This window comes from Dendrobates tinctorius, unplaced genomic scaffold (genome assembly GCF_039654945.1).
Source record: "Dendrobates tinctorius isolate UK_male_01 unplaced genomic scaffold, ASM3965494v1 ptg000064l, whole genome shotgun sequence".
In the NCBI taxonomy this organism is placed as follows: Eukaryota; Metazoa; Chordata; class Amphibia; order Anura; family Dendrobatidae; genus Dendrobates; species Dendrobates tinctorius.
The window spans coordinates 44,543,276-44,569,325 of NW_027361732.1; the positions used below are offsets into that span (position 1 = coordinate 44,543,276).

The window sequence follows — 26,050 nt, forward strand, 5'->3', positions numbered from 1 at the left end:
GCGCTGTGATTGGGCGATACTTCAGATTCGGGATTTTGATTGGCTGTCGGAAAAGTAGTGTAGTGAAGAATTTGAGCAGGAGTGGTGTGTCCCAGCGGTGTGGAGCAGCGCGGCGGGGTCAGGAGCGGGAGGGACGAGGAAACGGCGCTGGAGGTTTCCGCCAGGACGGTGTGTTATGTGGATTGCTCCCGGCCTGTGTTCAGTTCTATAGACTGCTGAGCGTCAATGTGTGGGGGCAGATAAACCCATGAATGTAAGCGTTCTGGTCCTGCCCGTGGTGCTGAGACTTGTAGTTCCCCAGCGAGAATTTGTATGTAAATTCCAACATTTCTAAGAAATTGAATGTTCTCAGAAAATGTTGGAGGTGGGCGCCTGTAATAGGGGGACCCGGGTGGGCGCCTGCAATAGGGGGACCCGGGTGGGCGCCTGCAATAGGGGGACCCGGGTGGGCGCCTGCAATAGGGGGACCCGGGTGGGCGCCTGTAATAGGGGGACCCGGGTGGGCGCCTGCAATAGGGGGACCCGGGTGGGCGCCTGCAATAGGGGGACCCGGGTGGGCGCCTGCAATAGGGGGACCCGGGTGGGCGCCTGCAATAGGGGGACCCGGGTGGGCGCCTGCAATAGGGGGACCCGGGTGGGCGCCTGCAATAGGGGGACTCGGGTGGGCGCCTGCAATAGGGGGACTCGGGTGGGCGCCTGCAATAGGGGGACTCGGGTGGGCGCCTGCAATAGGGGGACCCGGGTGGGCGCCTGCAATAGGGGGACCCGGGTGGGCGCCTGCAATAGGGGGACCCGGGTGGGCGCCTGCAATAGGGGGACCCGGGTGGGCGCCTGCAATAGGGGGACCCGGGTGGGCGCCTGTAATAGGGGGACCCGGGTGGGCGCCTGTAATAGGGGGACCCGGGTGGGCGCCTGCAATAGGGGGACCCGGGTGGGCGCCTGCAATAGGGGGACCCGGGTGGGCGCCTGCAATAGGGGGGACCCGGGTGGGCGCCTGCAATAGGGGGGACCCGGGTGGGCGCCTGTAATAGGGGGACCCGGGTGGGCGCCTGTAATAGGGGGACCCGGGTGGGCGCCTAGTGACGTGTCACCTGAGAACTCGACTGTCTACGTGCTGGTCTACCAAATGTCGGCCATGTGTGGTCACACTGCGGTTTTCTTTTCTAGGTTGCCATTATTGTTCATACAATTGTTTTTCCTTGAAATGGGTGATGTGCATGCTCAGTTAACCCCGGAGGCTCCAGGTCGCGTTCAAATCCTCAATCCCTTCGAGAGTCCGAACGACTACTGCAGCCTACAAGAGCCCTTTGTGTCTAGCCCAACAGTGTTCAAGCCGAGAAAGTCCTCTGCGGTAAGTGAGACGCGGCAGGGATAGGGACCATCGTGTGGGGAGTACGCTCCTGGGGACTGAGCCCGGCACACGGCGTGTACACTGATGTAGGTCACGGACTGCCCGGCAGCTACACCTACAAGGACTGTATCCTGCAGGACTGCAGCTGTGTGACGCAGTGCCGCCAAATGACCTTTTCAGTCTAGATGGGGCTAAGGGTCCCGATGTGACAACAGACCCTCCTGTTTGGTAAATACAGGGTTATTCATTCACTATTTTACCAGGAAAAACTGCTGCAACTTCTAAAAGACGATCTATCGTACTGAAATTAGGACTGTACATACTGGTGCATGGAAAATGGATGTTTGTAAACAAGTGTTGGGAATGTGCATCGTTCTCCCCCAAGTACGCCTGCACACGCCGGTCCAAATTGTTGAATCATAGAATCGTAGAGTTGGAAGGGACCTCCTGGGCCATCTGGTCCAACCCGCTGCTCAAAGCAGGATTCGCTAAATCATCCCAGTCAGATGTCTGTCCAGCCTCTGTTTGAAGACTTCCATTGAAGGAGAACTCACCACTTCTCGAGGCAGCTTGTTCCACTCATTGATCACTCTAACTGTCAAAAAGTTTTTTCTAATATCTAATCTGTGTCTCCTCAGGACATTCCGCAGGACATCTGAATTTCTCACTATATGTTCTCTGAGTGCCTGTAATGTTTGCCGATTGTTACTGTACATTCAACCTTTCAAATGGCCCCAAAGGAAAAAATCCGGCATTCTTAAATCAAGTGATCTTGGTGGCCACAGTCCCTTGGAGATTACTCTGTCATCACTCACATGTGGAATATGACAAGCCTGTCTCCTGGGAAAGCTTGGGCAACGATTTACGTGGAGATGCCAGAAGGTGCTGTTGCACATCTTGAGTTGTTTTCTCAGACGGTTTCGGATGTCCTCCATTGTGCCTATCCAGTAATGTTCCTGTACTTTCTAGCTTATTCACCAATGACAAAATACACGGTATGGACAGCGGATTTCGACCTCCAAACTTTAGAAATTCACTGGAAACTCTTAAAGGGAATCTGTCACCCCATTTTTCGACTATCCGCTGCAGCCACAGCCATCAGGGGCTTATCTGCAGCATTTTGTAATGCTGTAGATAATCCCCCGATGTAACCTGAAAGATAAGAAAAGCGAGATAGATTATACTTAACCAATGGTGGTCCGGTTTTGGTCTGATGGGTGTAGCGGTCTGGTCCGGCGCCTTTCATCTAACAGTGACGTCCTCTTCTTTGCTTCCCGTCGTGGCTCCTGTGCAGGCGCACTCTGCTCTGCCCTGTTTAGGGCAGGTAAAGTACGCCTGCGCTAGAGCCGTGACGGGAAGCAAAGAAGTCATCGTTAGAAGATGAGAGTCGCCGGACCGCCCCCCCGGTGAGTATTATATAACTCGTTTTTATTATCTTTCAGGTTACATCGGGGGGGGGGGCTTATCTGCGGCATTACAGAATGCTGTAGATAAGCCCCTGATGGCGGTGCCGGCAGCTGATAGTCCAAAAATGGGGTGATAGATTCCCTTTAAGAGTCCTTCCTCCATTAAGTTTGTCACAATGAGAACACGCTCCTCTAAACTGTATCTGTATTGTTAAGGCCTCTTTCACACATCAGTTTTTTGCCTTCAGGCGCGATCCGGCTTCTTTTGGAAAAAACGGATCCGGCAAAATGCAATGCCGGATCCGGTTTTTCCCCATTGACTTGCATTAGCGCCGGATCGTGCCGGATGGCATTGCGTTTCATCCGTTTTTTGCCGGATCCAGCAACTTGTCTCATTCCGGCGTCTTGAAAAAACGTCTACTGTAACGTTTTTTGTCTCCGGCGAGAAAGCCGGAAGCGCCGGATCCGGCGCTTCCAGCTTTTTGCTACAATGAAAGTCTATGGGCGCCGGAATGCGCCGGATCCAGAAAAAGACGGATCCAGCCACCGGATCCGGTTTTTTTAAGTCTGCGCATGCTCAGATCCAATTGGCCAGCCCCCAGGAACAGAGACGGATCCAGCAAAATAACGGATCCGTTTCTACAGTTCACCAAAATTTATGCCGGATCCGTTTTTTCTAAAAAAAGCCGGATCCTGCCTGACGGCAAAAAACTGATGTGTGAAAGTAGCCCAAATGAATGAATTAGGCAGGACTGAAATGCAAGCACCACACAAACTACCGGCGCGCTCTCATGCAGCAAGTCTATCTCGTAGTGGAGACATCCGGGGGTCTGACAAGACCTCTCGGTTGTCACTGAGGTTCATTGCACTCTCACGTCTCATATTAGGTACAGTCCACATTTCGGCTTCAGGTTTTGAATACCGTGAAGAGGCTAGAAGAAAGGACCTGACCATTATATCTGCTTCCTTTTGTTAACCACTACCTATATGTATATAGGTGGCGGTCGGTTTACATATATAGGTAGCGGTGTATGTATGGACAGTTGTGTGAAAGTGTTTGCCCCTTCCTGATTGCCTATTCTTTTGCATGTTTGTCACACTTAAAGTGGTATTCACATCTCCAAGGTTCTAGCCCAATATGTAGTAGGTGTAATAATAATATTAGTAAATACTATACTACATTTTTAATTGAAGATAATTCTGATTTGCTATGTCTTTTTTCTCATGTGGTAACAACCACTCATATACTGACAGTTTTATATAATAACTAGCTGAAGAGCCCGGCGCTGCCCGGGCATAGATATATAGCTGAGTGTAGAGTCCCGCCCATTCCGCATAGCCACATTCGCTATAATGTCCCACATCATCTCGTCAGCCAGAGCCACCGGACTACTACCCATAATATCCCACATCATCCCTTCAGCCAGAGCTACCGGACTACCACCACTAATATCTCACATCATCTGGTCAGCCAGAGCCACTGGACTACTACCACTAATATCCCACATCATCCCGTCAGCCAGAGCTACCGGACTACTACCCATAATATCCCACATCATCCCGAGCCACCGGACTACCACCACTAATATCTCAATTCATCCGGTCAGCCAGAGCCACTGGACTACTAACACTAATATCCCATATCATCCCGTCAGCCAGAGCCACTGGACTACTACAACTAATATCTCACATCATCCCGAGCCACCAGACAACTACCACTAATATCCCACATCATCCCGTCAGCCTGGAGTCAGAACCAGAGCGCTGAGTGGAACGGTCCTAACTTCCATACTGGGGATCCCTTTAAGGCCTCTTTCACACTTCAGTTTTTTACAATCAGTCACAATCCGCCAGGTTTGGAAAAAAAACGGATCCTCTTTTTTTTTTTTTTTTGAGGATCCGTTTTTTTCCCCCATTGACTTGCATTAATGGCGGATTGTGAAGGATTGCTGTCCGTTGCATCCGTTTTTTTTGAGGATCCGCCAAAAGTTGCTGTCCGTCACCATCCTCAAAGATTTCAAAACGGAGCTTGTAACGTTTTTTTCTCTGGCGGATCCTCCAGACACTCATTTAACCCGAAATTCTTTCTGGATGCCGGACAAAAATATTCTTTCGCTCTCTCTCTCTCTTTCCGTCTAAAAACGGATCCTGTGCCATCCGTTCACATCAGTTCAGAACGGATCCGCTTGTCTGCCTTTTTGGCGGATTTGAACTGATGCAAAAAAACTGAAGTGTGAAAGAGGCCTTAGAGAGCCTGGGATCAGAATCAGAGCACTGAGTGGATTTGCCCTGACTTCCATGCAGGAGATCCTTTTAAGAGAGCCTGGAGTCAGTACCAGAGCATTTGAAGGCATTTGCCCTGACTTCCATACTGGGGATCCCTTTAAGAGAGGCCTGGTGTCAGAATTAAAGCGCTGGATGGATTTTCCCTGACTTCCATACCAATGATCCCTTTAAGAGACCCTGGGGTCAGAACCACAGAGCTGAGTGGAACGGTCCTAACTTCCATACCGGGGATCCCTTTAAGAGAGGCCTGGGGTCAAAACCAAAGCGCTGGATGGATTTGCTCTGACTTCCATACCAATGATCCCTTTAAGAGGGAAGATATGCCTATAGGATGGAGGATGTGTGATGGGTATATGGGCACAGGAGGGGGGGGGGATTCATTTCCGTCATGTGCTCTGTGCTCCTTTCAGGGGGGCAGACAATGGCTGGGAGCTTATGTTCCCGAAGATGCTATATTTCTCCCACCATGTCAGTGTCTGCTGAGGTGTTGTCAAGTAGGAAAACTGTTGCTCATAGCAACCAATCACAGCTCAGCTTCTTTTGAACAGCTCTGGTGAAATGAAAGCTGCTTCGTGATTGGTTGGTGATGTATACACACACATTCAATTTTATATATATATATATATATATATATATATATATATATATATATATATATAATGAGAGAGATATAATCTTTATATAGCGCCAACATATTCTGCAGCGCTTTACAGTTTAAAAACACAGCAGTCATGAGTAACAACGTTAAATATACAATCATAAAAGCAAAATATGACGACCCTGCTTGTGAGAGCTTACAATCTGAGGTGGGGGAGATACAAAGTACAGGTGTGTATTTACAATGATGTATAAACAATGATGGTCCAGCCATCTTGAGGGAGCGGGGGATAGATGGGGATAGTGAACGGGCTACACACGTTCAATTACACACAAAATTACTTTGATTAGTGAACGTGATAGGCCGCTCTGAACAAATGCGTTTTGAGGGAGCGCCTAAAATTATGCAAATTGTGGATAGTCCTAATTTCTTGGGGTAGAGCATTCCAGAGGATTGGCGCAGCGAGGGAGAAGTCTTGGAGTTGGGAGTGGGAGGTACGGATTACTGCCGAGGTTAGTTGAAAGTCGTTTGCAGAGCGCAGCAATCGGTTAGGCCAATAGACAGAAATGAGGGAGGAGATGTAGGGGGGTGCTGCACTGTGGAGAGCTTTGTGGGTGAGAACAAGTACTTTGAATTAGAACCTCTAATGGGCAGCCAATGTAAGGACTGGTGAAGTGCGGACACTACCGATTAGCCAGATGGATGACCCTGGCTGCTGCATTAAGTATGGACTGGAGAGGGGATAGTCAAGCAACGGGGAGGCCAATTAATAGAGTATTGCAGTAATCCAGGCGGGTGTGGATCAATGCGACAGTGAGGGTTTTTGTTTCCATGGTGAGAAGAGGGCGGATTCTAGAGATGTTCTTTAGGTGTAAGTGGCAAGAGATTGTATATGGGATGTGAAGGAGAGGTTGGTGTCAAACATAACACCCAGACAGCGTGTCTGCTGCTGGGGTATTATTATGGTGCCACCCACGGAGAAGGAAATGTCAGATTTATGGAGGTTAGTAGGTGGCGGGAGCAGAAGTTCAGTTTTTGAGAGGTTAAGTTACAGATAGAGAGCGGACATGATGTTGGAGACTGTGGACAGACAGTCACTGGCGTTCTGTAATACAGCGGGAGTAATGTCGGGGGATGACATGTATAGTTTTGTGTCATCAGCATAAAGATAGTACTGAAAGCCAAATCTGCTTATAGTCTGTCTAATTGGGGCCGTGTAGAGAGAGAAGAGAAGCGGGCCAAGGACTGAGCCCTGCAGGACCCCAACAGCGAGAAAAGAGGAGATGATGTGGATCCAGTGAACAAAACACTGAAAGAGCGGTCAGAGAGATAGGAAGAGAACCAGGAGAGATCAGTGTCTTTAATGCCTAGAGAGTAGGAGACGGTAAGCAACAGTGTCAAAAGCTTCAGAAAGGTTGAAAAGTATGAGCAGAGAGTGGTCACCGTTACATTTTGCTGTCAGAAGGTCATTGGTAATTTTGCAGTTTCTGTCAAATGTAGGGGGTGGAAGCCGGACTGTGAAGGGTCTAGGAGGGAGTGAGTGGAGAGGTAACGGGTAAGGCGGGAGTAGACTAGGTGCTTCAAGAGTGTAGAGATGAAGGGAAGATTGGAGACTCGTCTAGTTATTTGTGTAGGATGGGTCGAGAGCGGGATTCTTTAGTAATGGAGTAATGATAGTGTTTGAAGCAGGGCTGTGGAGCAGGGTGGATTGATTTAAATCACGCCGATTTAAATCATGATTTAAATCACGATTTAAATCAAAAGATTTTTTTCTATTTAAATCGGATCGATTTAAATCATGATTTTAATCATGATTTAAATCACTGATTTAAATCAAAAGGTTTTTTTTTAATATAAATCACGATTAAAATGAGAAGTGAGAGCAGTGTGCATGTGCGCCCATAGTTACACGGACGAAACTAGGGGCAACGATCTAACGCCAGGGTGAGGGGGGGACCCCAAAGTAAGTAAAAATCTTTTTTGTTTTACTATATGGCAATAGGTAGGTGTTTAAAAGCAGCATGTCTTAATTGTATAAACTATTAATAGCCTCCACATTTTGTTCATACTGCCCCTTTAATTCCACACTTCTAGCTTGGTTTCAGTTTTGGTTTAGTTTCTTTTTCCTTGCATTCAGTTGACATGCCCAAACTTGTTGGATAGTCAGCAGTACTTGGCTCAGGCTGTAGTAACATCAGCAGTGCTTGGCTCAGGCTGTAGTAACAATCAAACTTCATAAGTGATCTGTGTGAGCCATGGCAGCAGGTCGTAAGAGAGACCCTATTTGGGTTCATTTTGTTGAGATGCCAGCAGCAGATCTTGGAAAGAAAGGTGCAAGAGCAAAGTGCAAATACTGTCAAAAGGATATCCAAGGACTTGTTTGCCGTTTGAAATCACATTATGAAAACTGCAACCAGAAGGGAAATGAAGATGTTGATAGTGATACAACTAATGTCAATGAACCCCCACAGCTTCTTATGCACCAGGAGCCTAGTACTAGTGGTAAGTCTGGCAATTAATTTACAACCTATTTTTTTAACAGACATTTTACTGGGATGGTTAAAGTCTATGAAAAGAAAAATGATTTAAATCAAAAAAAATCTGATTTTTTTGATTTTTTTAAAAAAATCAAGATTTTTATCCACCCTGCTGTGGAGTCGGTAAGCCAAACCTGCGACTCCGACTTCTCAATTTCCCTTACTACGACTCCGACTCCCACATATATTGCTTATATTTAAGTGAAATATTTATTGTAGTATAATGTGAACATCAGACATTTAATAATTTTTGATACAATAAAGATATTTAGAACATATATATTTATTGGAATACAACTTTAGAACACAAAAAACTGTAATAGATTGTAAATATGTAATACACTATGTAATATCTAATATATATATTTTATTTATTACTATGTAAGTGGCAAAAAACGGTTTTCAACAAAAACATACTAAATAACATTTGTGTAGTCTATGAATTTGTTCTAAGAAATAGAATTGCCTCCATCAGATCCTCCTTCATAGATGACCTTAAGTCTGACCTAATGATTTTAAGGCTAGAGAACAACCTCTCTACACTAACTTGGGTTGGAGGCAAAGCTGTAACCACATGGGCAACATCTCTAACAATTTCCGGGTATAAAGGAATTGCCTCATGCCCAGTCAGTTTTGATGAGCGGTTGAATTTTTCTATTTCTTTGAGAGCAAGTGAAACATTTTGCTGAAATATGGTCAATCTGCTTGCTCTAGGAGACAGAGTGAAATACTTTTCCTTGCGGCAACGCTTTGCCTGCTCCATATCATCCAAATACTTGTCAAAGACAAACTCCTTATCTGATGAGGATGAAGATATGGCAGCAGTAGCACTGTCAGGACCCAAGTCCTCTTGCGCCTGGCAGTCCTGTAGGCCACTCATCCTAACTGCTACCTCAGTCAGAGCTTCTTTTCCTTTTAGTAAGCTGTTGATCATCAAGCAGTATACAATGACTTGGGTCCACATAAACAGCTGCCAGAAAAATTTTATTTTCCAATAGCTGTGTCTCCGTTTCATTGAAGCAGAAATGCCATCTGCGATTAAACCTCCTTTTTGGGACAGGCAAAATAGCAAGTTCTTCCACTCCCTTATGAAAATGCCAATAGTTAATTCCTCAGCTTGTAATTTTTTAGTCATGGTAAATGGGTGATTAAGCAATTCCTTCAATTCAGCCACCTGTGTCCATTGACCTTCATTTAGGGTTACCTGAGGGTTTGTCATATCTATAAGAAACTGTTTTAGTTCAAGCAATTACTCAATCATTAAATAAGTGCTGCCCCACTGAGTGGCTTGATCGACAATTGCCCCTTTCACAGCACGTCTCTTCAAGATGGAATCAATTTTAGGGGTTCTGGCGGCAATATCCAATTTCCTCACTTTTCCAATCAGATTTCCCGCATGACCCTCTTGCAGACTATCTTATTGCCAGCTGCAGCGTGTGCACAACTTTCTCACTTTCTCCAGCTCGGGGGCCCAGGAATCGGATCCTGTTCAGGGCAGGCACCCCTCCCCCTCTCTGGTGAAGACTGCAGAAGACAGGACAGAGGAGGGGAGATTGCCCCCTGCAGGCAGTCTGGATCCGGTGCAGGACGGGAGCACTGCAGCACACAAGTGAGTTTTGATAGGTGCGTGCCCCTGCCCCCCGCCCCTCGTTGGCTACGGCCATGATTCACACACAGCGTTTTTGCGGATCAGTTTTTTGCAGTAAAATGCAGTGACTCTGGGCATCACAGCAAAGTCAATGGGTTTCAAGATATGACATTCAGACACATTGTTTTGTGAAGATCCGTTTTTTGGCTGAATGAGCATGTCAGTTTGTGTGGCGTCTTTCTAATCTATCTGTGAGCTCAAAAACCTTTCAGGTGATGCGGTTTTTTAAAAAGCTGATCTGCTTTTGCAGCTGAAAAACGTATCCTCAAAAAACGCAGCAAAAACGCTGTGTGTGAATGTAGCCTTAGGTCAGGAATAGGACAGCCATTTATAGGACATTTCATAACTTTCCCAAATTCCTATGAAAAAATATTCAGCACATACTGCATTGAACTACTGTACCCAATTTATTATATATTTTAAGAGTCAGTCCATTTTATACCGACTCCACCAAAATGAGCACCGACTCCACAGCCCTGGTTTGAAGGAGGGTGGGAAAATGCCCGAGGAGAGGGAGAGATTAAAGATTGTAGTTAGGTGAGTTGTGACGACAGGAGAGAGAGACTGGAGGAGATGTGAGGGAATGGTGTCGGTAGTGCATGTAGTCGGACGATAAGAAGAGAAGTCTGGAGTAGAGTTGAGCGACTTTGGTCGGATCGGGTTTCATGAAACTGGTCCGACTAGGGCAAAAAAAGTCGGAGTTTCGTCCGAAACCCGACCCCAATGCAAGTCAATGGGGAATAAAAGTCGGTATTGAGCGGATGACATTCATCCACTCAATGCCGACTTTTATTCCCCATTGACTTGCATTGGGGTCGGGTTTCGGACGAAACTCCGCATTTTTTTTATTGCCCTAGTCGGACCAGTTTCATCTGAAACAAATTTTGTTTCATGAAACCCGATCCGACCAAAGTCGCTCAACTCTAGTCTGGAGACTTCTTCTGTGATGGAATCAAATGTGGAAAGTGAGCCAGGGGAAATGCATGGAGGGATGGGGAGTCACAACACTTGTTATATAGTTGCAAGTGGTCGTAACCATGTATATCTAAGTTCCTACAATACCTGGACATGGCAAATCAGAAAGTCTATACTGCATTTGTAATTGGAGGCATTTGCTAATATTGTTATACCTACTATTTATTGGAATAGGATCTTGGATATGGGAACACCCCATGTATATGTTTCAGATCACCAAACATTTAAATATTAGACAAAATTAACAAATAAGCACAAAATGCAGTTTTTAAATGAAGGTCTTTATTAAGGGAAAATGAAATCAAACATACAGGGCCCAGTGTGCAAAAATGATTTCCCCCCCCACACACACAAGTCTAATAACTGATTGGACCGCCCTTAACAGCAAGAACTGCAATCAAGCGTTTGCAATAATTGGCTACGAGTCTTTTACAACACTCTGGAGGAAATTTGCCTCACTCATCTTTGCAGAATTACATAGTAACAGTTTTGAAGGCTGAAGGAAGACTTTATGTCCATCTAGTTCAGCCTATTTTTAGTGCAGCTGTTCTGCATTGTTGATCCTGGGGAAGGCAAAAAACCCACAGAGTAGAAGCCAATTTTCTCCATAGGGAAAAAAAATTCCTTCCCCCTAAGCTGGGTCAACCATCTACCTATAATATTATGTTATTCGTAACCTTCTATACTGTTACTCACAAGAAAGGCATCCATTCCTTTCTTTCACTGAGTTGGCCATTACCACTTCCTCAGGAAGAGAATTCCAGAGCCTCACTGCTCTTACCGTGACGAACCCTCTTCTATGCTGGTGCAGAAATTGTCTTTCCCCCAAACGAAGAGAATGCCCCTTTGTTCTTGTCATAGTCCTTGGTATAAACAGTTCATTGGAGAGATCTCTGTATTGCCCTCTGATATAATTGTACATATATATTAAGTCTCCCCTAAGTCTTCTCTTTTCTAGAGTAAATAGGCCTAATTTTGATAACCTTTCTGGGTATTGTAGTGAACCAACTCCATTTATCATTTTAGCAGCCCGCCTTTGAACCCTTTCAAGTTCAGTAATGTCTTTCTTGAGCACCGGCGTCCAAAATTGCACACAGTACTCCAAGTGTGGTCTGATGAGTGATTTGTACAGAGGGAGAATTATGTTTTCATCTCGTGTCCCCAGACCTCTTCTAATACATCCCATGACCCTATTTGCTTTGGTGGCAGCTGCCTGACACTGGGCACTCCAATTTAGCTTCTTATTGACTAAGATGCCGAAGTCTTTTTCCATGTCTGATTTCCCCAGCAGTTTCCCATTTAGTAAGTAATTGTAGCATCTGTTTCTCCTTCCCATGTGCATAACCTTACACTTATCTGTGTTAAACCTCATTTGCCATTTTTCAGCCCAATTCTCCAATTTACTCAAATCTGTCTGTAGTTGCAAACAGGGCTGTGGAGTCGGTAAGCCACAGTTGCGACTCCGACTCCTGGATTTTATCAGGCTCCGGCTCCGACTCCTTCATAAATGGCCAATTCATAACAACAAATTTACTGTTGTAAAATATTAAACATCGTGCTTATTCAGTTTCTCACCATCATATAAGTAATCAGACCACTTAGAGCAAAAACTACATTTATTAGAATACAATTAGAATATAGCAAATAACTTTTATAAACTGTAAGTAAATATGCAATAAACACTTTTATGCAGTTAATAAGAAGAAATCTATAAATTTGTCCTCAGAAAAAGTATTGCCTCTGTCAGATCCTCCTTCATGGATGCCCTCAAATCTGATCTAATTATTTTGAGAGCAGAAAACAACCTCTCTACACTAACTTGTGTTGGTGGCAAAGCAGTAACCACTCTCAACATCTCTGACAATGTCAGGATACAGAGGAATCGCTTGTTGCACTGTTATTTTTGATGAACGGTCAAATTTCTCAATTTCTTTTAGTGCACATGAAAAATTCTGCTGAAATGTACTGGCTGTGTTCCTTGATGGGGATGACTCTTCTATGCGGGAACGCTTTGCACGGTCCTTGTTATCCAAATATTTTTCGAAATTAAATTCTTCATCAGTTGATGATGAGGGTGAAGATGTGGCAGGACGACCAAATTCTTCTTGTTCCTCCTGACTGTTCTGCAACCCTTTCATCCTTACTGCTATTTCAAACAGAGCTTCTTTTCCTTTACTTAGCTGTTGATCATCTAGAAGAATCCGATGCATTGGGTCTACATAAACAGCTGCCAAAAGAATGTTATTTTGTAATAGTAGCTCCTCTCTCCGTTTCATTGATGTAGCAATGCCACTTGCAATTAACCCTCCTCTTTGGGACAGGCGAAACATCAGGTTCTTCCACTCCTTTAAGAAAATACCTGGAGTTAAGTCCTCTGCTTGTAATTTTTTAGTCACTGTAAATGGGTGCTCTAGCAATTTTTTCCAGCTCAGTCACCTGATTCCACTGACTTTCATTTAGCGTCAGTTGAGGGTTAGCCATGTCTACAAGAAAGGTTTTCAGTTCAACCAAGCGCTGAATCATTAAGTAAGTACTGCCCCATCGTGTGGCTTGATCAATAATTGCCCCTTTTCCAGCACGTCTCTTCAAAATTGAGTCAACTTTAGGGGTTCTGGCAACAGTAGCCAATTTTCTCACCTTGCCAATCAGTGCAGCAGCATGTCCTTCTTGCAGACTGTCTCTTATAGCCAGCTGTAGCGTATGCACAACACAGCGCATGTGATGAATGAAAGAACATATTGACACAGTTTCAACAAGATCATCTAAACTATCATGTTGCTGTTCATCTGAAGCAACTTCAGTTTGCTCCTCAGTTACAATACTGTGTTCCTCTATTTCAAACATTTCTGTGTCTGTGGACCCAGAATGTTCTTCTAGCTGCTGGTCACCATCATTACTCTCATTCATTAGCTTAATAGTACTTATCATATTTGAAGCATTGTCAGTTACGACAGAAAGAACTTGCTCTTTTTTAAGTTCATAGTCTTGCAGAACCTTTTCCACCAAGACCTGGAGAAACTCACTGGTGTGATGAGCTTTGTTGTCTCTTACTGCCAATGTCTTGGTAACTATTTCATTTTTGTCACAAACAAATCGGACATTGATGGCAAAATAGTTCACTCTGTGACGTGTGCAGGCATCCATTTTAAGAAACAGAAAGCGTCCCTTGAGAGTTTTTTTAAGTTCTTCCTTTTGTTTAAAAGCTTCTTCGATTACTAATTTTCTAATACTCTCTCTCTCCAGAGAAACACCAAGCTTGCGGGCCATTTCCCCATTCAGACACATAAAAGCTGGTCGTGAAAATAATGAAATAGGCACACTATCCTTTACAACAAGCTCTATGATCTGTTTTTTAAATGTATCTACTGTCATTGTCACAGTAACTTTGTCACTGACAAAATATCTTGCAACTGATGGCTGCAAAGTTCTCTGCTCCTTTGTTTGGCTGGAAGAGCTGGGCACTGGTTCATTGGTTTGGATGCAGTCTTTCTCATCCACTGCTTTCAGTACTTCTGGATGAAAGCGCTGTAAATGTCTCTTTAGATTAGAAGCTCTGGTAGGAGCATTTTTATCTTTGCCTGAATATGCACTCATCTTGGCTTCACAGCATTTGTTTTCGTCTGGATCATTTGTCATACACTGACAAACATAATGTTTTCTATCTTGAGTGATGGTGAAATGTTCAAATACAGCTGATTTAATGTGATGCTTCTTTGACATTCTCAGGTTTTTAATTCTGCATTCACAATCCAAATGACAATTGTTTTTCCTAAAAACAATTGTACAAAATTATTGCCAGGTCGTACAACTGATATAGTGGTCAGTAATACTGTTATTATTCCTCATGTACACAGTTAACTGATGCAAAGTTTGTTGAAAGGATAATACTTCTTACAGTCTTCCTCTTCTGAGTAGCAGGCAGCTGTGAGATGCTTGGAAGACACACACCAAGTATGATCTAGTCTAGAGGAGGAGCTTTACTACTAAGAATTTGCAACACATTTTCACTTTCAGTTTCATACATTGTAAGTAGGGGGGTTGGGGCAGCATGAGGTTAACCAAGTATAAGATTAGATAAGGGCAGTGGAGAACAGTGACACACAAGAAGTAAGAAATGTCTCTATCTCCAGCAGAACTGCTTATCACTGTTGTTCATAGTTTGATAGAACATATATATTTGAGTAACATTTATAAAATTCATATGAAAGTTCAATTATGAAATATTAATACATTTTTTTTTTTTTAAAGCTGGAGTCGGTACATTTCTACCGACTCCGACTCCAACCAAAACTAACTCCGACTCCACAACTCCGACTCCACAGCCCTGGTTGCAAACTGTCCTCCTTTGTGTTAACTACCTTACATAGTTTTGTATCATCTGCAAATACTGATATTTTACTGTGTAAGCCATCCACTAGATCATTAATAAATATATTTAATAGTAGGGGGCCCAATACAGAACCCTGTGGTACCCCACTAGTAACGCTGGCCCAATCAGAGTATGCACCATTAATAACCACTCTTTGTTTTTTATCACTAAGCCAGCTACCTACCCATCTACACACATTTTCCCCTAGCCCAAGCTTTCTCATCTTACTTAACAATCTTTTATGTGGGACAGTGTCAAATGCTTTAGAGAAGTCGAGATAAATGACATCCAATGATTCTCCTTGGTCCATTTGAGAGCTTACATCCTCATAGAAGCTGATCAGGTTAGTTTGACAGGAGCGATCCTTCATAAATCCATGTTGATATAGAGTTAAACATTTATTAACATTGAGATATTCCATAATGGTATCCCTTAGAAACCCTTCAAAAATTTTTCCCACAACAGATGTTAAGCTTATCGGCCTATAGTTTCCAGGTTCTTTTACACCCCTTTTTGAATATTGGTACCACATTTGCTTGCCGCCAATCAAAAGGAACAGACCATGTTTCTATAGAGTCTTTACATATAAGGAATAGAGGCCTGTCTATCACATTACTTAACTCCCTTAATACCTGAGGGTGCATGCCATCAGGGCCTGGTGATTTGTCAATTTTAATCTTACTGAGGCGGTTCTCCACTTCTTCCTGGGTTAGGCAGGTAATACTTAATGGGGAGTTTACATTATCACTCTGCATTTCCCCTGGCAAATCCTTTTCCTGTGTGAACACTGTTGAGAAAAAAGTACTTAAAATATTTGCTTTTCCCACATCGCTCTCTGATTTCACCCTCATTGTTCTTAAAAGGGCCGACACCATCAATTTTATTCATTTTACTGTTTATATAATTAAAGAATAGTTTGGGGGTTGTTTTACTTTCCTTAGCAATGAGTCTCTCAGTTTCCACTTTTGCTTAATGTATTTGTTTTTTATTTTTACACATTTTATTTTTTTCTCTATAACTTTTTAATGCTTCTTCATTGCCTTCTTGTTTTAGCTTCCTAAATGCCTTGTTTATTGCCTTTTTACATCCTTATTTAGCCACATTGGTGTTCTCCTGTTCCTAGCCCTTTTATTTCTGTACGTTATGGCTAGCTCGCAGTTGGTGTGTAAAACTGATTTTAAATATTTCCCATTTATTTTCTGAGCTCCTATTTTTGAGGACATTGTTCCAATCAATTCGGCGAAGGTCCTCGCTAAGCTGATCAAACTTTGCTTTCCTGAAATTCAGCGTTTTCGTAACCCCCTTCCAGGGCACCTTACTGAAGGACAAGTGGAATTGTATTATATTGTGGTCACTGTGCCCATCGACTCGTACTTCTGTTATTCTATCTGGCCTGTTGCTTAAAATTAAGTCCAGAAGGGCTGTCCCTCTAGTTGGGCCCTGCACAAGTTGTGACAGATAATTATCCTTGGTTACTGACAGAAATTGGTTTCCTTTCTGAGATACGCAGGTTTCAGTTTCCCAGTCTGTCGGGGTAGTTGAAGTCCCCCATAATAATCACCTCATTGTGATTTGCTGCTTTGTCTATTTGTTTCAATAATACATTTTCAGTGGTTTCTGTTATGTTTGGTGGCTTATAACAAACCCCTATGAGGATTTTATTACTTTTCCCTCCTTGTATCTCCACCCATAGAGACTCCACCTCTTCATTTCCCTCTTGTATATCTTCTTAGTGTGGGCTTTAAAGTGGACTTTATATATAGACAGACTCCACCCCCTTTCCATTTTTTACGGTCCCTCCTAAACAAATCATATTAGCCGCAAGTTAGCCGCCCAATCATAGCTGTCGTCTAACCATGTCTCCGTTATTCCTACTATGTCGTATTTTCCCTCATACATTACCAACTCCAGATCTTCAATCAGGTCAGGCTTCTTGCGTTGGTCAGCATGCAGGAAAGAAGTTTTGCTTCCTTTTTCTTAGCTTCCTTCTGAGTACCCTGTCTTGGGTCCTCTTTACCACATCTAGTATCCTTGATTAGTTTGTTCTTCTGCTGCATGTTCTTGTCTGCTGTTTTTTCCTCCCATCCCCTCTTCTAGTTTAAAGCCCTCCTGATGAGTGTGGCAAGTCTTCTGGTGAATGTGTGCTTCCCAGGTTTTGTGAGGTGTATCCCATCTCTTGCGAGAAGTCCATCGTAGAGGTAATTCACGCCATGGTCCAATAATCCAAATCCTTGCTGCCTGCACCACCGTCGTAGCCAGTTGTTCACCTCTAGTATCCTATTCCATCTTCTGATGCCATGACCATCGACTGGGAGGATTGATGAGAAAACAACTTGTACGTTCCGTTCCTTTATTTTCTTCCCCAGAATTTCAAAGTCTTTGCAGATAGTTGGTAGGTCATTTCTTGCCGTGTCGTTTGTGCCTACATGTATCAGTAGGAAAGGGTAGTCGTCCTTGGATTTGAGGATAGTTGGTATCCTGTTGGCCACATCCTTGATTTTTGCTCCTGGGAGGCAGCATACTTCTCGTGCGGTTATGTCCGGCCTGCAGATAGTTGCCTCCGTGCCTCTTAGTAGTGAGTCACCCATAACTACCACTTTCTTTCCAGATGCACTGCTTGTTGCTCGTGAGTGATTTTGAGTGTCATTTGTTTCTGCTTTTGTTGACAGAGTAATTTCTTTTGTTGATAGTGTGTCTTCTCTTGTAGATACGGTATCATCCTGAGCTGTGCCATTTTCGTTCTCCAGCATGAGGGCTTCATATTGGTTACTAAGCTGTGTGGGTGGTGATGACCACTTGATCCGTTTGCTTCTTTTCGTCACATGGCTCCACTTTTCAGCCTCTGTATGTGCTCTGAAGCTTTTCTCACTTTCCGTATCCTGAATGGTTGCTTCTGCTTCATCCAAGAAGTCCTCATGTTCTTTAATTACCTTCAATGTTGCTATTCTTTCTTCCAGTCCCTGCACCTTTTCCTCTAAGAGGGCAACAAGTTTGCACTTCTGACAGGTAAAGTTGAGTTTTTGGGCCGGAAGATCCGTAAACATGTAGCATGTGTTGCAGGTGACCATGTGGATTCCAATTGTTGTAATTCAGCCACATTGGAGGTTTTCTGAGCATGAACCGCCTTTTTAAAGTTATGCCACAATATCTCATCAGATTATGGTTAGGACTTTGACTGAGTCACTCTCTCTAATTTTGTTTTTCTTAAATCATTCAGAGGTGAACTTGCTGGTGTGTTTTGAATCATTGTCCTGCTACATAACCCAAGTGCGCTTCAGCTTGAGGTCACAAACTGATGACTGGACATTCTCCTTCAGGATCTTTTGGTAGACGGCAGAATTCATGGTTCCATTTACCACAGCAAGTCTTCAAGGTCATGAAGCAGCAAAACAGCCCCAGACCATCACACTACCATCATCATATTTTACTGTTTGTATGATGTTCCTTTTCTGAAATGCTGTTACTTCTATTCCAGATGTAATTGGACATACGCCTTCCAAAAAGTTCAACTTTTGTCTCCTCATTCCACAGAGTATTTTCCCAAAAGTCTTGGGCATCATCAATATGTTTTCTGGCAAAACTTACTGTTTAGCAGTGGTTCTTGTCTTAGAACTTTGCCATGCAGGCCATTTTTGCCCAGTCTGTTCCTTATGGAGGAGTCATTAATACTGACCTTAACTGAGGCATGCAGTTCTTTGGATGTTGTTGGGGGATCTTTTGTGACCTCTTGGATGAGTCGTCGCTACTCTCTTGGTGTAATTTTGGTAGGCCGGCCACTCCTAGGAAGCTTCTCTAGTGTTCCATGTTGTTGCCATTAGTGGATAATGGCTCTCACTGTGGTTCATTGGAATCTCAAAGCTTTATAAATGGTTTTATAACCTTTTACAGACTGATAGATCTCAATTTCTTTGTTTCTTGTTTGTTCCAGCATTTCTTTGGTCTACTTCACTGTCAGGACGGTCCTATTTGTGATTTCTTGGTTGAGAACAGGTGTGGCAGTAATCTGACCACAGTTAATTTGTTTTAAGTGGGTGGGGACAATCTTTCACACAGGCACCAGTAGGTTTGGATTTTTTTCACCCTAATAATAAAGACCTTAATTTAAAAACTGCATTTTGTGTTTCCTTGTGTTATCTTTGTCTAATATTTACTTTTGTCTGGTGATCTGAAACATTTAAGTGTGGCAAACATACAAAAAAAAAAAAAAAAAAAGGAAATCAGGAAGGAGGCAAACTTTTTTACACAAGTGTGTGTGTTTCTGTATATATGCTGAAAGTCCCCCTCTCGGCTGATACGCAAGTCATATACGCCAGGGGGTCGTCAGGGAAGGGGGAGCAGGGGTATCAGATCATACTGCCCCCCCCCCCCACCCTGATGCGTCTCTGCAGCCCCCCCTGCTTGTCCCACGGTCTCCCTTCAGCAGTCACGTGGTACCGCGCATTAAATTCATGAATATGCACATATTTATGACTAATGAGCGGTACCACGTCACCGCTGAAGGAAGCGTGGGAGAACGGGGCTGCAGAGACCGTGCCAGGAGGGGGTAAGTATAGCGATATTCACCTGTCCCCGCTCCATCGCTGCTCGCCGCTGTCTGCTGCGTCCTCTGTCAGTGGCATTCAGGCAGCAGAGGGTGCGATGACGTAGTTAGTGTGCGCCGCGCCCTCTGCTGCTTGAACGTCACTGACAGACGACGCGGCAGACAGCAGTGAGCAGCGATGGACCGGGGACAGGTGAATATCTCAGGTGCCGGGTCCTGAGCCAGCGGTGACACCGGTGCCTGGCCCCCAGCGACTGAGAGGTGAGGATCTTTTTTTTTTTTTTTTGTCTTGCAGCAGCGTATGGGGTATAATCTATGGGGCAGCATATGGGGACATAATATATGGGGACATAATATATGGAGCATCTTATGGGGCAGCATATGGGGACATAATCTATGGAGCATCTTATGGGGCAGCATATGGGGACATAATCTATGGGGCAGCATATAGGGACATAATCTATGGGGCAGCATATGGGGACATAATCTATGGAGCATCTTATGGGGCAGCATATGGGGACATAATCTATGGAGCATCTTATGGGGCAGCATATGGGGACATAATCTATGGAGCATCTTATGGGGCAGCATATGGGGACATAATCTATGGAGCAACTTATGGGGCAGCATATGGGGACATAATCTATGGAGCATCTTATGGGGCAGCATATGGGGACATAATCTATGGAGCATCTTATGGGGCAGCATATGGGGACATAATCTATGGAGCATCTTATGGGGCAGCATATGGGGACATAATCTACGGGGCAGCATATGGGGACATAATCTATGGGGCAGCATATGGGGACATAATCTATGGAGCATCTTATGGGGCATAATCTATGGAGCATCTTATGGGGCATAATCTATGGAGCATCTTATGGGGCATAATCTATGGAGCATCTTATGGGGCCATTATTAACCTTTGTGCAGCATTATATGGGGTGTATTTTGTATGGAGCATCTTATGGGGCCATCATGAACTGTATGGAGCATTATATGGGGCTCCTGATTCAATATGGATATTCAAAAACATTTAAACTACTGATGTCTCAATTAATTTTACTTTTATTGGTATCTATTTTTATTTTTGAAATTTACCAGTAGCTGCTGTATTTCCCCACCCTAGGCTTATACGCGAGTCAGTAAGTTTTCCCAGTTTTTGTGGCAAAATTAGGGAGTCGGCTTATACACTAGTATATATGGTATATAATCTATCCAGGAAAAACGGGATCACTGCCTAAATGGGGGCAAATCTCACCCAAGGAAACTGACACCGCTTCCTATGAAAGATGAAAAAAAGGAGGCAACACATCTAAAATAGCGAAAAAGTACTCCACAATCCTTTATTCAGCAGCAACAGCTACGTTTGAGCTCTTTCTGTGAAGCCTTTCTCCATACTAGACTGAACTGCGAAAACTATTATCGAAAAGGACAGAACAGATGCCAAAGAAGACTCTTCAGGAAAATCACAGCCGGCGTTTTCTAAAAGCATCCTTCCTCTGGGCATAATTCTTCAGGTGCACCAGTGTCTGTAAAAAGTTTTGTTTTATGCCCTAAGAGGGCTATTGCTACAATTGTAAGTTACCCTCTATATGTATCCTCTTACTGATTGCTGTGGTTCCAACTGCTGGCACCCCCAGCGATCCATAGAGCAGAGCTCAGCAAAGACCCCTTCGAACTGAGCAGCTGTGAATTCTGAGCACTGTACTCAATTTTATGTGCCATTCCCAGAGTAAAAGAATAGAGCAGAGCCCTATTATATTGCTTGAGGTCCTACAGGGATGATTTTCAATTGTAAGAATACTATGCTGATACAGTATAATCTTATAAGGCACATTGTAGATTTGCCTGCAGAATTTTCTGCACAGAATCTGCATCTCTTGGCAGAAAATTTCGGTAAAAATCTGCGTGTTTTTTCTTTGCGTTTTTTTTGTGCGGATGCTTTATGGATTGGCATGCGTTTTTAGCCCTGCGGATTTCATTAATGGAATGGGTGTAAGAACGCATGCAGATCCGCAAAAAGAACTGACATGCAGTGGAAAATAAACTGCTGTGGATTCCGTGCGAAATTTTCCGCAGCATGTGCACAGCTTTTCCTATTGAATTACGTTGGTTGGTCACACACTTGCGGCTCTGCAGTGAATCCGCACGGAAAATCCGCTGCGGATCCGCAGAAAATCTGCAACGTGTGCATATTCCCTTAATGTGCCCCTACTGTGTACGGTCTTATTTGCTATGTCTGACCATGCAGAGCATCTGCAGCTTATGGTTTTTCATACTCAACTTATGGTCAAGGAAAGAAGCATAAGTGCATATACTGGTAACATGGCAGGGACTCTAAACTACTTTTTTGTGTGAGGAAACAGTTTACTGCCTATTTGTTTTATCACAGGAGTGAGTGTTTCTGATGTGTCACCAGTCATTTTAAATCAAGTCTGTAACATATGGGCTTTTGTGTCACTGACTTGATTTATGATGAGCTCAGAGGGCTGATGACAATGCAGAAATACTCGCTTCTGTGATAAATTAAGCAGGCAAATATCACAAAGCCAAGCCGCTGCTGTGTCACCAGTATATGCTCTTATGCTTTAAACGTTAACTTATTGATTTAAAATGTATGGTACTCTATTCATGGGACAATCTCTTTAAGGGCGAGTATTTCCACACTTGAAATTTATTTCTGTAGGACCTCCTTTAATGAGAAAAGACTGCCAGAGCTGCTGATATTTATCAGACCCAGACCTCCTCTCTGATGTCTAAGTGCCCTACAAGATTATAGAGAAAGGTTGTCTTGGTGAGGAATTCAGCATTTCAATTCATTTGTATCTTTTCTATTTGTTTTATTTCTAGACTCCGCGTCAGTTCAGGTGGTCAATCGATCAGATTGCTGCAATAAACCCTGTCGACATTGACCCTGAGGACATTCATCGGCAAGCTTTATATTTAAGCCATGCCAAGTAAGTTCCTTTATTTTTTCTCTACCATAAAAAGTTGTAAGGAAATTGAACACCACAGATAAATGCTCATTGGCAGATTATAGGACATTTTGTATGTGTGACTTTACTAATACCATTTTGGGGTAGATAAAATGTTTTGATCTCCTTTTTTTGCAATATTGCGGCTGCAAAAAAAACCCCCATAATTCTGGCATATTTGTTTCCTTTTTCGTTGCGCCGTTTACGTATTGGATTAATTTACTTTATATTTTGATTTATTATTATTATAGCACCATTTATTCAATGGCGCTTTACATGTGAGGAGAGGTATACATAATAAAAACAAGTACAATAATCTTAAACAATACAAGTCACAACTGGTACAGGAGGAGAGAGGACCCTGCCCGCGAGGGTTCACAATCTACAAGGGATGGGTGAGGATACAGTAGGCGAGGGTAGAGCTGGTCGTGTAGGCTTGTCGGAAGAGGTAGGTGTTCAGGTTCTTTTTGAAGGTTTCCATGGTAGGCGAGAGTCTGATATGTTGTGTTTAGAGAGTTCCAGGGGTGATGTGCGGGAGAAATCTTGTATGGGAATAGGAGATAAGAGAAGAAGATCTTGTGAGGATCGGAGGTTGCGTGCAGTTAAGTTCTGGGAGACAAGGTCACAGATGTATGGAGGGTAAAGGTTGTGGATGGCTTTGTACGTCATGGATAGGGTTTTGAACTGGAGCCTTTGGGTAATGGGGAGCCAGTGCAGGGATTGACGGGGGGGGGGGGGCAGGTGGATTAGTCGAGCAGCAGAGTTTAGAATAGATTGGACGGGTGTGAGTGTTAGAGGGGAGGCCACAGAGCAAGAGGTTGCAGTAGTCAAGGCGAGAGATGATTAGGGTATTTGCAGATTCTTGGTTGAGGAATGTATGGATCCGTGAAAACGGAGATCAGACCTTCCGGTAATGTTATTTCCAGGAGTCCATCCTGACAGCACCATGGGGTTGACCTTTCATCCTTATAGGGACAGTAAATACACGAGAGGTTAAAAGGTCCCCTCCCACACCACACTCCAGTGATTTTCCAAGTACCACACCAGTATGGATGCAATTAAAATTTATTGAGATTTAGTACAAGCATATTGACACCAATACAAATCCTGGGGAGGGAACTACCAGTGCTGTCAGGATGGACTCCTGGAAATAACATTACCGGTAGGTCTAATCTCCATTTTCCAGGACGTCCTATCCTGAAAGCACCATGGGGAATACCAAAGTAGGAATTCGCTTAGGGTGGGACTACTGCCTGTAGCACTCTACGACCGAAGGTCGACTGGCTAGCTGTCAAAGTGTCCAACTTATAGTGTCTACAGAAAGTGTTCGGTGTAGACCAGGTGGCAGCCCTGCATATTTGATCTACTGAGGCACCCGCCCTCTCTGCCCATGATGTCGCTATTGCCCTGGTGGAATGGGCCCCAAGTCCTACAGGTATAGGAAAACCTTCGGCCTTGTACGCCGAGGTGATAATTGCCTTAATCCACCTTGCCAGGGTCTGTGTAGCTGCGCTTTTACCCTTATTTTTACCGCCGTACTGGATAAATAGTTTTTGTGTCCTGTCGCCAATCCCGGGTGACCTCTAGGTAGCGGATGACTGCACGTCTAACATCCAGAGAATGGAACAGTTTTTCTTTATCATTCTTTGGGGCTGGACAAAATGAGGGTAGGATTATCTCCTGGTTTAGATTTTGTGGAAACGCTACTTTCGGGAGGAAACTCGGGTCCAGTTTGAGCACTATGTGATCCTCAAAGATCTAAATGTAGGGATTCTGGACTGAGAGGGCCTGGATCTCGCCTAAGCGCTTGGCTGAGGTGATCGCTACCAAAAATACATTTTTTTGTGTGAGCTTTGTAATGTCTATCTCTGATATTGGCTCATAAGGGTGTCTACACAGAGAGTTGAGTACTAGATTTAGGTCCCACGGGGGGACAGTCCTTCTCAATGTGGGTCTTAACCTCTGGGTGGCTTTAGTAAATCGCGCTATCCATGGATGGGAGGATAGGGAGAAATTGAAGAAGGTACTTAAGGCCGCTATCTGGACCTTGAGAGTGCTCGGGGGTTAGGCTCTTATCAAATCCTGCCTGTAGGAAATCTAGGATTTGAGGGATATTTGGCCGAGACAGGTCTAAAGGGGCACTACCACTTTCTGAGCAGAACCTCTTACAGATCTTACGATATATTGCCCGCGTAACAGGTTTACAGCTGGCCTGTAATGTAGAGATCACTTGGTCCGAGAGGCCACTGGACTTCAGGATGTCCCTCTCAGGATCCATGCTGCTAGTTGCAAGCTTCCTGGGTTTGGGTGTTGAACTGGGCCCTGGGCAAGTAGGTCCGACGACATTGGTAGATGGAGTGGTCCCTTCTGAGCCATCTTCTTGAGGAGGGGAAACCAACTCCGCCGGGGCCAAAAGGGTACGATTAGCATCACCCGAGCTCCCTCCTCCTGGATCTTTCTGAGAACCCTTGGTATTATGGCGATAGGGGGGAACCCGTATAGTAGTCCCCCTCTCCGGCTCTGGTTCAGGGCGTCGATCTCTTCCGTATGGTCCGCCGGATTGAGGGAGTAGAACCTCTTCAGCTTGGCGTTTCTTCTCGTCGCGAAGAGGTCCAGTTGGGGTGTCCCCCAGCGATGGCACAAGTCCCTGAAGATCTCCTCTTTTAGCTCCCACTCGGTGGCCCGGACTTCTTGCCTGCTTAAGTAGTCGGCTATATTGTTTTGGGAGCCTTCCAGGTGTACTGCTGACAAGGAGCGAGTGTTGTTTTCTGCCCAGGTGAGGATGCGAGCTGCTAGATCCTGAAGCCTCCCGTGCCTTGGACCCCCTTGGTGTCGTAGGAAGGCTACTGTGGTCACGTTGTCCGACATGATCTTTATATGCTGGTTCTGTAGGCATAACTTGTTTCTCTTCAGCGTTTCCCAAACTACTCTTAGTTCGAGGACTGTAAGCTGATGTTCTTGGGCCATGTTCCTTGTAGGTATCTTCCCTCTAGGTGGGCTCCCCATCCTTCTCTGCTGGCATCCGTGGTGATGGTCACACATGGAGACAGGATCCAAGGAACCCCCTGGCTGATATTTCTGTGGTTGGTCCACCATTTCAGGGATGATCTCAAAGCTGGAGACCGCCGGAACTTCTTGTCCAGTGAGGACTGTCGTTTGTCCCATCTTGACAGGATCTCCCTCTGCAGGATTCTTGTGTGGGCCTGGCTCCACATAACGCAGGGTATGCATGCGGTTAGGGTGCCCAGAATCTTCATCGCGGTCCTTATTGAAACCTGGTGCTGACCGAGCTAACGAACCTTGTCCATGATGGGTTTTTTCTTCTCTTCGGGTAAGAGTGAGATTCTTCTTCTGGAGTCCAA

General features: G+C 44.4%; 1 protein-coding gene across 3 annotated transcripts in view; it reads left to right on the forward strand.

Annotated features, from left to right (window-relative positions):
• The first annotated feature begins 13 nt into the window (after positions 1–13).
• The window catches only part of BORA (BORA aurora kinase A activator), an 83,086-nt gene continuing 57,049 nt past the window's right edge, over positions 14–26,050 (forward strand). For 2 of the 3 annotated variants that reach the window (XM_073580372.1, XM_073580373.1), the window contains exons 1-3: positions 101–253; positions 1,168–1,351; positions 22,564–22,670. In XM_073580372.1, coding sequence (XP_073436473.1) covers positions 252–253; positions 1,168–1,351; positions 22,564–22,670 — 293 coding nt within the window. In that variant the 5' untranslated portion in view covers positions 101–251. Of the gene's footprint in view, positions 254–1,167; positions 1,352–22,563; positions 22,671–26,050 lie in introns of all 3 variants that reach the window. The other variant, XM_073580374.1, reaches the window with a different exon arrangement.